This window comes from Bos indicus x Bos taurus, chromosome 19 (genome assembly GCF_003369695.1).
Source record: "Bos indicus x Bos taurus breed Angus x Brahman F1 hybrid chromosome 19, Bos_hybrid_MaternalHap_v2.0, whole genome shotgun sequence".
Taxonomy (NCBI): domain Eukaryota; kingdom Metazoa; phylum Chordata; class Mammalia; order Artiodactyla; family Bovidae; genus Bos; species Bos indicus x Bos taurus.
The window spans coordinates 53,179,451-53,195,429 of record NC_040094.1 but is presented as its reverse complement, the minus strand read 5'-3'; the positions used below and the strand labels follow the sequence as shown (position 1 = coordinate 53,195,429).

The following is a 15,979-nucleotide window of genomic DNA, read 5'->3' as shown; positions in this document are numbered from 1 at the left end:
CAATAGTAGAAACTGTACTCTCTTGCACACCAGTTATAGCCTTGGCACTTAGCTTGATGCCTGGCACATAGAAGATGCTCAAATAGATATGTGAATGAATGAACAGTGCACCCACCATTCCTTTGGAGTCAACAGCTCAGGAAGCCTTGGCTGAAGAAGAGCTTGACAAAGAAACTTCTGCTCTGCAGCTTCAGCATTTCCCCCTCCATGCTCCTCTGCCTGCTCCCAGAGCTGCCATCTTCCTGCCTCAGTGTCTTTGCACTTTACTCGAAGAGCTTTTAGTCAGAATTTAGCAGAAATATATTGATACCTGACTCAGAGTTTGGTGAGGAATAATTGAGATCATGTATGGAAAGCAATTAACGGGCATGTGGTAAGCCCTCAAAAAGTAAATGCTAAGGTACTGTTAATTCTTAGGACAGCTTCTCATTTTTCAATTCAGTTGTTCCCGTCGCTCTGTACCGTTCTCTACCTGCAGAATTAATCACCTTCTTGTCCTAGGTCTCTTTGTTTTGCATATGTTCTTACAGTACTTCTCACACTGTATTAAAGTTACTGATTTAAGAGATCCTCTCAGATCTTACAGCCTATTAGCAGAGCACTCTCCCTATTGCAGTAGTCAACTCCCCTTCATTGCAGAAATCATTTTGAATAGTGTGTCCTTCTTGTTTAGTTGCCAAGTTGTATCTGCCTCTTTGCAACCCCATGGATTGTAGCCTGCCAGGTTCCATTGTCCATGGGATTTCCCAGACAAGAATACTGGAGTGGGTTGCCATTTCCTTCTCTAGGGGTTGTTCCCGACCCAACTCAAAGAAAAGAAGTTATTGGCTTATATTGTTTTTCCCACCGTCTGTAGGTTCTCGAGAGTAGGGTTATACTGTATTTTTTTCAGAACCCCAGCACTTGGATGTAGTCAGCACTTGCCATCCTATGCTATGGGTGCTTAGTCTAGGGAATGCTCTTATAAGAGTCTGGTCCAGTGACTCCCAAATGCCAATCTATGATTCTGTGCAATCAGAGTCACCTGGAAGTGTGTTTAGAAATAAGATTTCATAGGCAAATCTGTAGAGACAGAAAGTAGTATTGTGGTTGCCAAGGTCTAGCGATTGAGATGGAGGGTAACTGTTAATGAGTATAAGAATTATCTGGGAGAGATTAAAATGTTCTAACGTTAGATTATGGCAATGGTTGAATGACTCTGTAAATACCAGAAATGGTTGAATTATACTCTTCAAGTAATTTTACGGTAGCAAATTATATCTCAATAAAGTTGTTGATTCCCGGGCCCCTCTCCGTTTACTGATATTTGGGTTTTTTTGACAATCCTTCCTGTGATTCCATAGCAAACCCAGGCTGTGAGTCTCTGGTCTGCCATTCACACAGCCAGAAACTCTTGTCGTGCCTGACAAATTGTGGCCTCACACAGAGCCCATTCCGTAACTGGAAGAGCGTGTTCTTTTCCACATAGAGCTGAAATGTACTTGTTTGTTACTTCTGCTTTCTGGTGCATAGTACAGGACAAACTTTTCCTGCCCTTCTCTGAAAACCCTCCTATTTGAAGACCATTGTGTGTTCTCCTGAGTCTCATTGGGGTGATTCCCAGCTCCTCCTCTTGCTGCTGGCCCTCTGGCCCGCCTGCAGTGAGCAGGGCTCGTTTTTATATCCAGCACCCAGAACTGAATTGAGTACGTCAAGTGCAGTTCAGCCGTTTGGTTCATCCATTGGTGAGCCTAATGCCAGCTTAGGTTGGAACTTGCAGATCTTCACAGAGATTACGGACCATCCAGATCATGCCCACATGCTAACTAGCACAGTTGATTTTTCCCTGTCCCAGATTTGTAACTTGAGAATGTGCACACATACTGAAAGTTGAAATAACACATTGAACACCCTCTAAAGATTCACCTGGTTTTGCGGTCTTCTCTTTGTGCACACTGAGATTCAGGAGTGTCTCCCAGAGCTTGTGAGAGCTCAGCAGGCTTGTCCTAGAGTGACATTTTTCTGCATACCAGTGGTGTCGTCATCACACCTTAGAATGCACATACAGAATTCCATCACCCCTTCCGTAACACATTTCCCCAGTGGTCCTTAATCTCTAAAATGTGTTCTCTGATCTGTAAGACTTCGACATATTTTATGTTAAATAATTACTGTTGCCAGTAGATTATGATTACTGTGGGGATTTTTTTGGGGGGGAGGGGGGTCCAGTATGTTGCCTGTTTACTTTTTTTCCACTAAGATACATCTTGAGTTGGCTCTTCCACGTCAGTTTCCCCGCATTCCCAGTTGGGTCTTTCATTGTGTGGGGTCAGATCACTTTTTATTTTGGGAACGTTTCTTAGATTGTGCTTTTAAGTGTTAGTTCTGTTTATTATTTCAGCTCCACAGTTTTGTTTCTCCTTTTCAATCATACATATGCTGGGTTTCCTAACTTGCCAGGTTTTTTTATGGTTCTGTTTTTATTTCTCCCAGGTTGTGCTCTCTGTTAATTTCCCTCTGATGCACGACTGGTTGGGGGCAGCATTTCATCAGCTCAAAAGCGTTGATCGTTGCCTTCTGAGTTCTTGTAGCTTTTGTGTACTGCCTTTCTCTGTTGACTTTTAAGTTATATTTAAAGAGGAAACTCAAGGGCTGGGAGTTTGGGTGGCTCGTTGGGTTTCTTAAGTCTTGAACTGTGAAGTGTAGTCATGTTAATAAATCGTGTTCTTTTCTGAAGCAAAGATGGCCAATGTGTCTTCTGATTCTTTGATACTCTCGTTTCCAAAGGAGCTTACATTTCTGTCCTCACTGTCTTCTCCCTGAGCCCCCAGGGCTCACCTGTTTCTCCCCAGAGCAGCATCTTCCTGGTAAGGCCAGAGCTGACCCCCAGGTCTCCTTCCATCAGGCTCCCAACCAGTAGGCCCTGCCATACCCCTTGCCCTTGCCCCATCCGCTCCTGCCTTCCCCGTGTGGGGCCTAGTGCTGGCTCTGTGAGTCTGGGCTGTTTATTTCCACATGTAGGTGCACACTGATGGTTGTACTCTGTCGTCTCCTGGTTATGATGTGGGCATGGGGCCAGGGGAGGTTTATCTCCTCTTCTGTGGATCTCTGGTTTCTGGAACTTGTTCAGAGAGATTCAGACATAAGCAGCCACCATCAGCCTATGGGAACTCAGGCCACACTTGAACTTCCCCTGTGTCCCTGTGAAGAGTCATTCTGTTGCATGGGGTTCAGCACTCCAGCCTGCTGGGGTCACTGGGAATTGAACTCTCCAGTCTGTCATCCACCTGGACCCTGCCCAGTCTAAATCACTGGCAGTTTTATGAGTCTCCTGTGAATCACTGATAAAAATATTGGAAGAACAAGCCCTTCCTCAATACTATTAGAGTAATCTTCACTTGGACATGCTGTTATGACCCAGCTTAGAGGGAGAGGTGAAAATATGATTTTGAAAGCTGTCACCAAGAGATTGGGGTGTGGGGTGGCTAGTAACAATCCAGGATATCCGAGGTTTCTGGAGAGGTGTGCTTAGTGGGAAACATTCTTTACCTCAAGCAGGTCTGGCTCTAATGAAAACTCAAGGTTAAAGGACTTAGGGCTGCCATCCTGTTCTCTGAGCAGGTCCTTTACCATTCTAATCAAGTGGGAACAGGAGCCCCTCTTCCATGCTGTGATAGGACTTTGAGTTTGAAGAACAGCCTGCCAGAGCATGTGAAAACTGGATGGTCCCCAGCAGGTCTGCCTCAGACCTCTGGCCCCTACTCCTCCCAACATTAGCCAGGCCTTTTAGTGCATCTCTGGGGGTAACCCCCTTTCTCTCTCTGGGGTTATTTGCAATTGCAACCTGAGAATTTTTCCTTTTGGACTCTCCAGTCTCTCAGGATCTAGTTCTCTTCCAGACTGCCTCTCAGATCATGCCTGTCCTTTGTCTGAAATACTTGCACTCTCTTTTCATAAAGCAAGAGGTGCCCTTCTTGCTGTGTAGCCTCTATGAAGACCTGGCCTTTTCTTCCCCGAGGCTCCATCTCATAGGACACGCTGGCCTTATTCACAGGTGCTTCTTGTGCTTGGTCTTCTGTGAGCCTCCAGACGGGCTGGCAGCAGGGTGGGCAGGAGGACAGCAGCTCTGACTTACACAGGAGGCAGCCTGAGGAGGGCCTGGTACAGACCAGGTGTGGCCAGTGCCTTTGAAATGGCAGCATTTGAATCCCCACCGCCCACCTGTAGGGTGGGTCACGTGTCCCCAGATAGTGAGGAAGGGAAGGGGGGACTTGGGGGTGAGACTGGGAGACGGAGTGATGAGGATTGACAGATGAGGGCTGAGGGCGGGCAGGGGGAGGTGACCCGGTGCCTGGTGACCAGGTGTCTGGTGGCAGGTGCTGTATGAGGACTGCCGAATGGTGACCCTGACAGCCCCCTACGTTTCGGGCTTCCTGGCCTTCCGAGAGTTGCCTTTCCTGGTGGATGCAGTGCAGCAGCTTCGGCAGAGGGAACCCCGCCTCATGCCCCAGGCAAGTACCTCACTGGGCTGGAGGGAAGGCCTTCCGCAGGCCTTGCCGCATTGCAGGGAGAGGTTCCATGAACTTCCTGGAGAAGTGCTTTTGCCTCAAGAGGGATAAGACCTAAAGAACTGGGTCCCTCCTCTTGCTCTGGGATGCCCCAGCCTGATGGACGTGAGGTGCTTCAGCTGACTATGACTTTCCCCTGTGGCTCTTCCAGGTCCTTTTTGTGGATGGAAATGGGGTGCTGCACCACCGAGGTAATCCTGCTCCCAAGACAGCCCAGGAGGGTTGTAGGAGAGGGACCTGAAGGGGGCAGTCGCCTGCACCAGGCCATGGGCCCTCCGCCCCCTAGCCTGGCCCTGCAACTCCTTCTGGTTTTGCTTTCCTTGGCAAGATCCCCTAGTAAAGAGCCCCTGCTTCTCTTCACCCCTACCTCTTTCCTGCTTGTCCCCACTACGTGTGCTGGCCCAGCTCCGGTACCACCACCCAGTTTGGACACAGTGCTACCAAAAGTCATAGACCTTGAGCTCAGCTGGGACTTCCCTGGTGGCTCAGGTGGTAAAGAATCTGTCTGCAGTGCAGGAGACCTGGGTTTGATCTCTGGGTTGAGAAGATCTCCTGGAGAAGGGAATGTCAACCCACTCCAGTATTCTTGCCTGGAGAATTCCATGGACTGAGGAGCCTGGCGGGCTGCAGTCCGTGAAGTTGCAAAGAGTCAGACACAACTAGAGCGACTAACACTTTCACTTTGATCACTTTGAGCTCAGCTAGCCTGTCCCACTGGCGACCTGCCCTGTGTCCTAGGCGGACCCTGGCCTGAAACCAAGCAGGAACGGACACATGTGCCCCACCGACACGGGAGAACTTTGACCCAGGAGAAAACCAGCAAGGGGAAGGGGCTGTCATATCCTCAGATACAAAGCTGGAGGGAGAGGGAGTTGAGAAGGGGTGGCATTGTGTTTTCAGTCCCTGCCCTGGGAGCCTGTGGGCCCAGAGCCACCCTGGATGCTAGTGCAGGACCAGCAGGCCAGCCCTGGGCCTTGACCCCAGTCACTGTTATCCTGGCCTCCTGGCAGGAACCCCAAAGTGCTGGGGCAGTTGGGGCAGAGACCCAGAGGCCTCAAGGTAGCCACAAATGGAGGGGAGGATGGAATGTGCCAGAAAATGAAAGGAGAAGCAGGTGAAACATGTGAGCATGTTAATTGTAATTAGGCTCCTAATCTAGTCAGACGGAGGGAGGCATCCATCCAGCCTGCCAGCTGGGAAGTTGGGGCAGAGGGCCAGATTCAAGGTCAAGGTGGGGCTCTGAGGCCTGAACCCCTAGTCCTTGCCCACCAATAGGCCTCCGTTGATGGGAAGCTCGGTGAGGCTCTGGTGTGTCCCTCACCCCGACTCCTGACTGCTGGGCTCACTGCTCCAGCCTCATCTTCCTTTGCCCCTGCAGGTTTTGGGGTGGCCTGCCACCTTGGTGTCCTCACAGACCTGCCTTGCATCGGGGTGGCCAAGAAACTCCTGCAGGTGGATGGACTTGAGAACAATGCTCTGCACAAGGAGAAGGTGAGGGGGCCTGTGTGGCGCAGGACACAGACTGCCCTGCTGTGGGCTGGCTCCGCTGGGACACTCTCTTCCCATCCTGGGTCGCTGGGCAGAATGAGGAGACCAGAGTTGCTCGTGGGTGGTGGGTCATCTCTGGAGACCCGGAACTCCTCTCCCAGCCTCTGGGCACACGTTTGCCTCTCCTGCTCTGTCTACCCTGACCTGCGTGCTGCTGTGGCGCCCACAGGAAGCAGAGCCTGTAGGTACTAGGCATTCGGGGCCTGTGCAACGTTCCGTGCTTTTCCTCCAGCGTGGAACTGGGGCACCTACCTGCCTGGGGCATCCCCGTCCTCTGGGACCCCTTCCAGAGGGGGACAATGACATGCATGGTTCACCCACCTGGACAGCCGACTGGGAGCGGGGATCAGTTGTGTCTGTCTTTTCCTTCCAGCTCCCTATGCCTGAGTGGAGCACGTGTTTGTTGAGTTGACAGGGGCCCCTGACCCACTCAGCGAGCCAGTCCCTACCACCTGAAAAAGTTCGTCAGGTTGAATCAGAAGTGCTCAAATTTGTAGAAGGAGAGAAAGCAGCAGGAAATAAGCAGCCTCGAGCAGGTTGTGGCCCTGTGTGTATACCATCCTGGCGCTTCCCCACCCCCAGCACTAGGTGGGCTACTGTCCCTTCTCTGCTGCAGGGTTGAGGAGAGCGTCTTGTCAGGGTGGGACAGTGCCGTAGGTGGTGCCTGGAAGCAGGACCCACTCACGGGATGGGCCCTTCCATCTCCTTGCTCAGCAACTGCTCATGGTTTGAAAATGAGCAGGCTTGCCTTCGGCCCTTCACCGAGAAAGGTATTCAAGTTTGTTTTTTTCCTCTGTTTTCCAGATACAGCTCCTAAAGGCTGGAGGAGACTCATTTCCTCTGATGGGAGGCTCTGGGACCGTCCTGGGCAGAGTAAGTGGCCAGGGGCCTGTGCCCTGCTGAGAAGGACCCCTCAGCTGGGCCCTGGGTTAGCACCCGTGTAATGTGTGTACCCCAGACCTTGCCATTCTGGCTGACCCTGCATCTTTACTTCCTCCCCTCCAAAACTGTGCTGAGGGGCCCTCTGGGTCCTCACTGGCCCTATCCTGTCCCCAAGACAAGCAGCAGGAAGGTGCCCTGAAGGTGCCGCCAGTCCCCCAAGCCCCTGCCCGCCACCTGAGATGTGTCAGTCCTCTCACCCACAAAGCCTGCCCAGCGCCCTGACCTCGCCCTCTCTGTCACAGGCCCTGAGGAGCCACGACCACAGCACCAAGCCCCTCTATGTCTCTGTGGGCCACAAGATAAGCCTGGAGGCAGCTGTGCGCCTGACCCACAGCTGCTGCAAGTTTCGGATCCCGGAGCCTGTGCGCCAGGTGAGTGGGCTGCCAGGTGGGTGGGCTAGCGCACAGCACCTACTCTTCCTGTGCCCTTGGGCTTAAGAGCTTGCCACAGGCACCTGTGGGAGAGTCTGTTTGGGTCACATTGGGCCCTGGAGGGGAGGAGAGGGGCCTGGAAGGTACAGAGTTCCCAGGACTCATCCTGGAACCCTGCCCTGCCTGGCGCTGTCTTCACCCTCTCAGCCTCCTGCACCCTGGGTCACTGGGTGAATCAGCTGATGTCAGCTCAAATGCCAGCCCCTGAGGGCCCAAGCTGCCCAGCTGGCCTGGGAGGGAGCAGCCGTCCTCAGCTGGGAGGCCCCTGCAGGGCCACTGGGCACAGCTGAGGAAGACTTGTGCCAGAAATGCCAATCAGGCCACACCAGGCATGTAGCACAAACTCGGGGCCAAAGGGGATCAGAACTCTCATGGACAAGTTGGCCCAGCCAAGAAAAAGCTTGGTCTGCTGTGCAGGAGATAGAACCTCATGCAAGATACCCTTGGGCCACATTGATGTCTTGGCCTTAAGGAGGTACCCAGGGGGGTACAAGTTCCTGGAAAGCCCGTGAGTCGAGGATCTGTGGGAAGCTGCCCTCAGGGAGAGGCCTGCTGGAAGAGGCGGGGAAGGGCAGTCCAGGCCCGAGGATCAGCATTTACAAAGACCGTGGGGCAGGAAGAAGTTTGATGCCCAGAAACTCAGGGAAACATATGGCTGGAGCCCTGGCCTGGGGGAGTGAGTAGGTGGAAGCCGGTGCGCATTGCGGCAGGTCTTCAGGTTAACCACAGGGCTTTGGATGTGATTTGGGAGGGAACTCTGTCACATTTGCCTTCCCAGCAAGGTCTGAGGCCTGTGCTGCATCAACTGGAGGCAACCTGGCTGAGGGCCCGCCCAGTCTCTCAGCTCAGTACCAGCTGCTTGGCACACCCCGAGAGCCTGGGGTTTGGGGCCTCCTGGCTGCTGGTGTGCAGGGTGGCCTCCAGGTGGCAGCAGCAGCATGCACACGACTAAGCCCACGCCGGCAGCTCCGAGGGCTCCACAGAGCCTAGGCTCCTAGGGTGGCTTCCAGGTAGACGTGCTGTGCCCACAGCCTCAGCCTCACTCCCTCCCTCCCCACACAGGGTTTGTAAATGCATGGGTTCTCAAGCTTGTGACATGTGTCCTGGCCCCAGAAAACCTTTCCTTTCCCATTCCCACCCGCCTGTACAACCTTGTGGGCAGGGGTTGAGGCAGGAGTGGGGCTGGGAACGAGGACCGAAGATTTCTTCCCAGGCTCTCAGAACCAGGGACTCCACTGAGCTGGTGCTATGGGCAGGTCTTTGTCCCTCTACCTCTCCTTGCCCCAGAGTGGATGATCACTGTGTCCTTGCAGGTGGGGGGATACCCCATAAAGTGCCGTCAGCCCCTCAGAGGTGGCCAACACTGTGTGTGTGCTCTTGAGAAAAATCAGACATCTGCATCCAGGAGCCCACCCACTCTGTTGCTTCCAGGAAAGGGGGTGGGGTTCTGTCCAGTGGCACTGGCTATCTCTTGATCTGTCTTCTTCCTGGGCCCACTCACCTGTGTACATTTTGCCCTCCTGACTATTTCTGGAAGCTCAGAGGAGAAGCTGAGAGAGGGGTTTAGGGCCAGCTCCGTTGGTCACAGGCCCTTTGTCCCCCGGCCAGGCCAGGCTGCTTTAGGGGAAGGGAGGTGGTACTGCCTCACGTCTCCAGGGCCTTTCCCCGCTGGATACCTTGCTGCCCACCCTGCCCACTTGCCCATTCACTCTGAAGTAGAAGCAATCAGGAGGATTAGCTGTTGTGTCCTGTAGTCTTGTGGCCCAAAGCGGGGCTAAGCCCATTGGAGATGGGATCAGGGGCCTCCCTGAGGCCAGGCCCCCTAGAATGGGGTCAGGCAGTGGGAGAACCCAAGTGGAAGGTTTCTGGGGGCCCCCCTCAGGCCAGATCCCCTCTCCCCAGGATGTGTCTGGTACCGGCCTGTGGCCCACAAGCCCCTTTGATTCTGGTGACTCTGCAGAACTTTCTAGACACTTCCCCACAGAGTTAACAGCTAACACTACCCAGCGTTAAGCATTAGTCGCTTAGTCGTGTCTGACTCTTTGCGACCCTATGGACTGTAGTGTCTGTCCATGGAATTCTCTAGGCAACAATACTGGAGTGGGTTGCCATTTCCTTCTCCAACATTACCCAGAGAGCCAGATGAACCAAAAGTGGGGACAGACAAGCTGGGCTGAAGATAACCTTCAGAGAAGAGAGTTTTAGCAGGAAAAACATTGGCTCAAGCGAAACATACAGGGAAGCACAAGCTATAAGCCCACTGAAAGCTAGCTGAAGCAGGAGTGGGGCACCCAGCCAGTTCCCTTAGGCCATCAAGCACCTTGACCAGAGGGCCTGGGCATCCTGGCACCCACACATGATGGGGCTGCTGCTGCTTGTCCTAAAGGCCGGGCCCCTGTGGACTTGCCCAGGAGAGGCCACCCTTCTGGGTGGGGACTGGTCCAGAGGCCAGCTTGGGACCCCAGCTACTGCCTCTCACTCCAGCCCCCCTCCCCAGGCTGACATCCGCTCCCGAGACTACATCCGCAGGACCCAGGAAGTCCAAGGGGTCCCTGCCCCACCGTCGGGGAGGTGAGTGCTGGGCTGGCTGGGTCATGCCCACGTGGGGCCATTTCTGGTGGCTGGGCCTCTCTCAGTTGTTGTGCTGCAGCTCAGGCCAGACATGCAGGGCCAAGCAGCAGACGCAAAGCTCCCGAGGGGACAGTAGAGAATGCTGGGCACCAGTGTGGACTCTCCAGAAACCCTCACAATCCACTGCTTACCTCCCACCCTGGCGGCCCCCTGCTTACCTTGGTCCATTTGTCTGTGAGGCCCTTGGGTTTCACAGAAAGGGCAAGGGAGTCAGATGGTCTCAGCTCACAACCTGGTTCTGCACCAGCTATGTCATTTGCTCTCTCCAGGCCTGTTCCCTCACCTGTGTGGTACACAGTAATTCTCATCCTGCCGTGTGTGTGCAGGAGCTGCTTGCTGAATCTTGACAGCACTTCCATAAGACAGGCACTGTGCTCACTTCGCAGATGAGGAGACTGAGGCAGTGAGGTGGCAGCTGGCAGCTCCCATGTCAGGCCTGTCCTCTCCTGCTCAGAGCCCTTGGCAAGCACAGTGTTTCCTCTGTGTTCCCTTCCCCTCCTGGCCTGCGCTTGGCTAAGCTGCTTTGAGGACTGAGGGGCACTCCTGAACTCTCCCAGGGGTAGGGGTTGGCCATCAGGATCTGCCTTGCCCTCTGACCTGGGTCCTCAAGCCCCTGAGGACCCAGGTTGGCTCAGCTTCCAGAGACCATCTGGGAAGTGAGGGGGCTCTGGTGTTTGATGCTGTCATTTCTTGGATGTCATTACCAGGAGCAAGGAGGCACAAAGGCCAAAGGCGTGCCCCCAAGGAGTCTCAGAAGAGCCTGCAGGTAAGGACGGGCTCCTTGAAGCCCAGAGCTGAAGCGCCTAGGCCCAGGCACCCAGGGGCAGTAGGGCAAGGGCCGGGGGTGGCACTGAGCTAGATGCCAGGGAGACTCTTGGGCTTCCTGCTCCAACTCATCTTTGGGGACTGAGGGAATGGCCCACAGAGCAGGTAGGGCACCCATGCCCGAGGACATGGGGACGCAGCAGGTAGAGCCATTCTCAGATGAACTGGGCTGGCCACCTTCCCCTTGTGGTCATGGGGCCTGGGGGCCCAGAGCAAGCTCACTGGAACACAGCTCACATGGTAGGGCACCAGATCCAGAGAACCCGTGACATTAATTTCTCAGGAGCACAGGAAGGGATTCAAGGTTCACAGGGAGTTTTCTGGTGTTTTTGTGTTCTGTTCTGAAAGTGCCCAGGTGGGCTTCTGGCTGCCAGACTATGCATACATCCACACCTTCTCCTGGCCCATCTGCTCCTCTGAGTGCACATGCTGCTTTTGCTTCGAGATCATTTATAAACCAGGACCCAGCTCCCTGCCGACCCAAGCCACTCCTGCTTTGCCCAGGGAGGGTCTAGACTGGGGTGGCTGCTGTTGGGCTTGGCCCCTGGCTGCCCTGCCGGTCTCCAGCCTGTCTGCTTCTGGCACATGCAGGGCCAGGAGAAGGGCAGAAGAGCTGCATCTTAGCCTGGAAGAGGCTGAACTTGGAGGAGACATACAGGGGCAGTTTAGGCTGAAGGGATGGGTGCCAGGCGGAGGGCTGGAACTGATGCCAGAAGGGGTGGGTGTTGGCGTCTGTTGTCCTGGCCAGGGTCTGTGAGGGTGGGCAGCCCATTGCGTTCAAGTGCCAATAGCTCTCCCCCATCCCTGCCAACCTGACGCACTCTGCCCTGCCAGCCTCTTCACCCAGAGGCCCAGCCTCAAAAGGCATCTCCACCTTGGGAAGCAGCTCTGCCTCATCCCTGACTCTGGCCCCTGACCTGCCATGCCCCTCGATGTGAGCTAAATCCCAGAAGGGCACATGGCTCCACCCACAGCCCCCAGTCCTCCACCTGCCAGCTCACCCCCAGGCCCCCAGGTTCCCTAAGAACTCTGGGATCTTTGCCGAGAGATGTGAAGAATCTTTGAAGGCCTTTCTTGCCATTTATGCTGCCTCTCAAGGAGCTGCTTGTCATGGTTTGACAGCCTGGCACAGAAACCCAGGGAAGCCCCAGGTCTTAGCACTCCCTCCGTTCTCTGCTCTGGTGTGTCTCCTTTCATTCATGATGAGAAAGGAGCTCTCTTCCAGGCCTGGGCTCCTAGGAGAAGCAAAGGGAACAAGTGGGCAAGGCATCCAGCTGTTTGGGGCTTGCAGGGTGCTGCCCCCCTTCTGCTTAACCTCTGCTCTTGAAGCCCTGTATAAGGCATTGTTAGGACATTGCAGTAGGAAACAGGACCATTCCAGGGTGGGGGGCTTCTGGGTACAGAGGACCTCCTGGGGTCAAGTGGGCTGCTGGAATGCCACTCACATGCTTATGGGCTCCACTCAAAGGCCTGCTGGGCAAGCAACTTCTGGCATGTTCCACAGGAACCTCCAAGGGGACTCCTACAGGCGGGAAGGCCTGTCCCAGGTTCTGATCTCCAGTCCTCCCCAGATGTCCACACTGGCACATCTTTCTTCTCACCTCTGCTTCCACTGTCCACCCAGTCCTGGGACTGAAAAAAATACCTGCTCATCACAGCCGGGGGTTCACAGGGAGCCCCACCTCACCCCACCCTCCCTAGCAGGCCCTGGGCCATCTGCCCACTCACCCCAGGGTCTGGCATATTGTGGCTTTGGAACCTGCACCTCAGTACCTGTGGCTTCTGACTCCCTTGTGCTGGCAGTGCCCCTCCTGTCTCAGGTCTGTGTCCTGCGAGGATCTGAGCACTTGTTTGATCCAGTTGGGGGACTGAGTGTGAGGATCCACGTGGAGTCCATGCCGGCGGGGGCACAGTCATTTCCCAGTGAATGAAGAATGGGGGGTGTACAGCACCAGCCGGGCTCCACACTGAGGCATTAGTGGTCAGAGACAGGGACAGCCTGGGATCAACCAGGGATCAAACCCACAGCCCCTGCATTGGAATGCAGAGTCTTAACCACTGAACTGCCAGGGAAGTCGCCTTTCATTTTTTGATTGCGTCCTTTGAGTGAAGGTTTTAAAATTTGATGAAGTTCAGTTTATCTATTTTTCATTTGTTGCTTGTGCTTTGGTGTCATAACCATGAAACCATTGCCTAATCTCATGTCACAAAAATTTCCTCCAAGAGTTTTGTAGTTTCAGCTCTTACATTTAGATCTTTGACCCATTTTGAGGTAATTTTTGCATACTGATATTTCGGTCTTTTGTAATTCCATATGAATTTTAGAACCAGCTTGTCCATTTCTGCCCCCCAAAAAAGGCAGTTAGAATTATGATAGTGATCGCACTGATCAATTTGGAGAGCACTGCTGTCTTAACAGTATTACCTCTTCCAGTCACTGAACTCAGGATCTTTTCACTTATTTATATCTTCTTTAATTACTTTTAACAATGTCTTGTGATTTTCCTTGAACATGTCTTGTCCTTCCTTTGGTAAAATTTATTAATAAGTATTTTATTGTTTTTGATGCTACTGTTTTATTTTTGAATTGCCCATTGAAAGTGTATAAAAATACAACTATTTTTGTATCTTTGGCAACTTTGCTGTACTCATTTACTAGCACTAATGTGTGTGTGCGTATGTATGTGTGTATGTATGTATGTATGTGTTCCTTAAGGGTTTTATATATAAGATCATGTTTTATGCGAATAGAGAAAGTTTTATTTCTTCCTTTCCTCTGAATCTATCTGTTCCAGAGGTAGAGAGACAGGTGCCTGATCTTGGGGGAGAAAGCTTTCAGTCTTTCACCACAGAGTATGATGTTAGCTGTGGGGTTTTCAACCTTTATCAGCTTGAGAAAGTTCCTTCTATTCCTAGTTTCTCTGTGTTTTTATCATGAAAGGGTGTTGGATTTATCAAATGTTTTTTCTGCACCTTTGAAATGATCATTTTCCTTCATTCTGTTAATGTGATGTATTAGATTGATTGACTTTAATATTTTGAGCCACTCTTGCATTTATGGAATAAATCCCTCTTGGTCATAGTGTATAATCCTTTTTCTATGCCGCTGAATTTGATTTGCTAGTATTTTGTTGAGGGCTTTTACATCTATATTCATAAGGGATACTGGTCTGTAGTTTTCTTATCTTGTGATGTCTTTGTCTGGCTTTGATAGAGGGTAATACTGGCATCATAGAATAGTTAGAAGTGTTCCCTCCTCTTTTCTTCTTTGGAAGAGTCTGTGAAGGATTGGTGTTGATTCTTGTTAAACCTTTGGTAAAATCACAGTGAAGCCATCTGGCCCTGTGCTTGTCTTTGTTGGGAGGATTTTGATTACGGATTCAATCTCTTTGTTATCGGTCTATGAAAATTTTCTGTTCTTGAATCACTTGATAGTTTGTGTGTTTCTAGGGATTTGTCCATTTCATCTAGATTGTCTAGTGTGTTGGTGGCATACAATTGTTTGTGAAATTTTCTATTTCTATAAAGTTGGTAGTAGTATTTCCACTTTATTGACTGATTTTAGCAGTTTGGGTCAGTCTGGCAGTGAGTGGTTTTTCTAAGGAGTGCTCTCCCCACCCTCACAATGCCTCTGTAGTGCCCCTGGCTCGAGTGAGGAGTGGGAGGGCAGGGTCCCCTGCAAGATTCAGACAGTCAGGACTCAACCTAGCTCTGCTTTCAAGGGCTTCCATCTCTTCCCACAAGCCCCAAAGACTATAAATCCCACCCCATCAGAATCTAATTATGGCCCCACCTAAATCCTGGCCTGACCTCAGAGGTTCCAGGCGAAGCAGTTGAAGGGTAGCAGAGATTGGGTGGGCTGAGTGGGGGCTTAAGCCTGTCATGGAAGGCTTATGGGTGGAGGTGGGGGTGGGGTGGGCATCTGAACTTAAAGGGACTAGTTTCAGCTACAGCCTGGAGGAAGAGACTCTGTAGCAGTTCTCGGACCCATTGGCCCCTCGGTCCTGTCTCCTGGCCACACCAAGGCCATATCAGAGATGAGAGGAAGAGAGAGAACATGTCAGCAGCTTGCTGGGATCCCTGGCTCACGTCAGGGTGGTGGGTGTGGATATAGCCCTGAGCATCTTGGAGGGGTAGGCCAAGCTGGGAGTTCATGTGGAGGGGTTGGAAAGATGGGGGTGGCGCTGAAGCAACTGAAGGGGGCCAACGTGGAGTCTGAGGGCCTGCTGGCTGGGGTCATTCACGGGAGAGCAGGAAAGCAGTGGGAATGGGGCGGGGGCTTGGCGGTGGCATGTCCTGCCTGCCTCTCCCCCTGCCCCCAGGGGCTCTGCCCTGCAGAAGGCTGCACAGGAGCCTTAAGTGCAGTGGCGTCTGGGCTCCTTCCCACAGAGCCTTAAAAATAGGGCCGAAATGATATCCATCTTCGCAGACCACAGCCTGCCCCAGAACCAAGAATAAGTCTCGAAACACTCAATAATTCAAATCAGATCCAAATAGATCTTCCTGTTAGCCCGGCAGCCTCTGTGCCCCTTTCCCAGGTGCCCAGGGGCTGAGCCTGGAAGCTACCACGAGCTGGTGGGCAGGCCTGGCCATTTCAGGTCACATCCAGGGCCCTCATAGCACCTGCCTCCAGGACCCTAGTCTGCCCACCCTCCCTACTTTTGGAACAGTCAGGAACAGAGGACACCCAGGCCTGGGAGTTCTTTGTGATCGGATCAAGGCCAGGCCACAGGGAGGAGGCCCAACCATGTTCCTAGCTGCCCCAAGGATCCCTTCCCTGTGCCTTTCTGATCACAGGTATTGACCTGTTTGAGCTTGTGTCTGAGCCAGGATCCTTGGCCCCTTTGATCATACCTCCTCCCCACTCCTAAGGTCTCAACCCTCCAGGGATCAAGGGTCAGTCTGGGCTGCAGGGGAGCCAATCCCCCAACTTAGACCCCAGTCACTGGTACACACACAGCCCTTGGGGTCTGCTTTCCTCCCCTGGAAGGGTTCCCTAAGGGGCTTCACCTGGGGCTCTGTGGTCTGATGGGAACACCTGGGGACAAGGAAGCA

The 15,979-nt window shown here is 52.9% G+C and overlaps 1 protein-coding gene across 3 annotated transcripts in view; it reads left to right on the top strand.

Annotated features, from left to right (window-relative positions):
* The window catches only part of ENDOV (endonuclease V), a 79,204-nt gene that overhangs the window by 1,491 nt on the left and 61,734 nt on the right, over nucleotides 1–15,979 (top strand). The window contains exons 3-10 of one of the 3 annotated variants that reach the window (XM_027518069.1): nucleotides 4,356–4,490; nucleotides 4,699–4,738; nucleotides 5,926–6,038; nucleotides 6,900–6,968; nucleotides 7,280–7,408; nucleotides 9,966–10,039; nucleotides 10,807–10,865; nucleotides 12,728–13,561. In XM_027518069.1, the coding sequence (XP_027373870.1) occupies nucleotides 4,356–4,490; nucleotides 4,699–4,738; nucleotides 5,926–6,038; nucleotides 6,900–6,968; nucleotides 7,280–7,408; nucleotides 9,966–10,039; nucleotides 10,807–10,865; nucleotides 12,728–12,855 (747 nt within the window). In that variant the 3' untranslated portion in view covers nucleotides 12,856–13,561. Of the gene's footprint in view, nucleotides 1–4,355; nucleotides 4,491–4,698; nucleotides 4,739–5,925; nucleotides 6,039–6,899; nucleotides 6,969–7,279; nucleotides 7,409–9,965; nucleotides 10,040–10,806; nucleotides 10,866–12,428; nucleotides 13,562–15,979 lie in introns of those variants that run through there. The other 2 variants (XM_027518070.1, XM_027518071.1) reach the window with 2 other exon arrangements.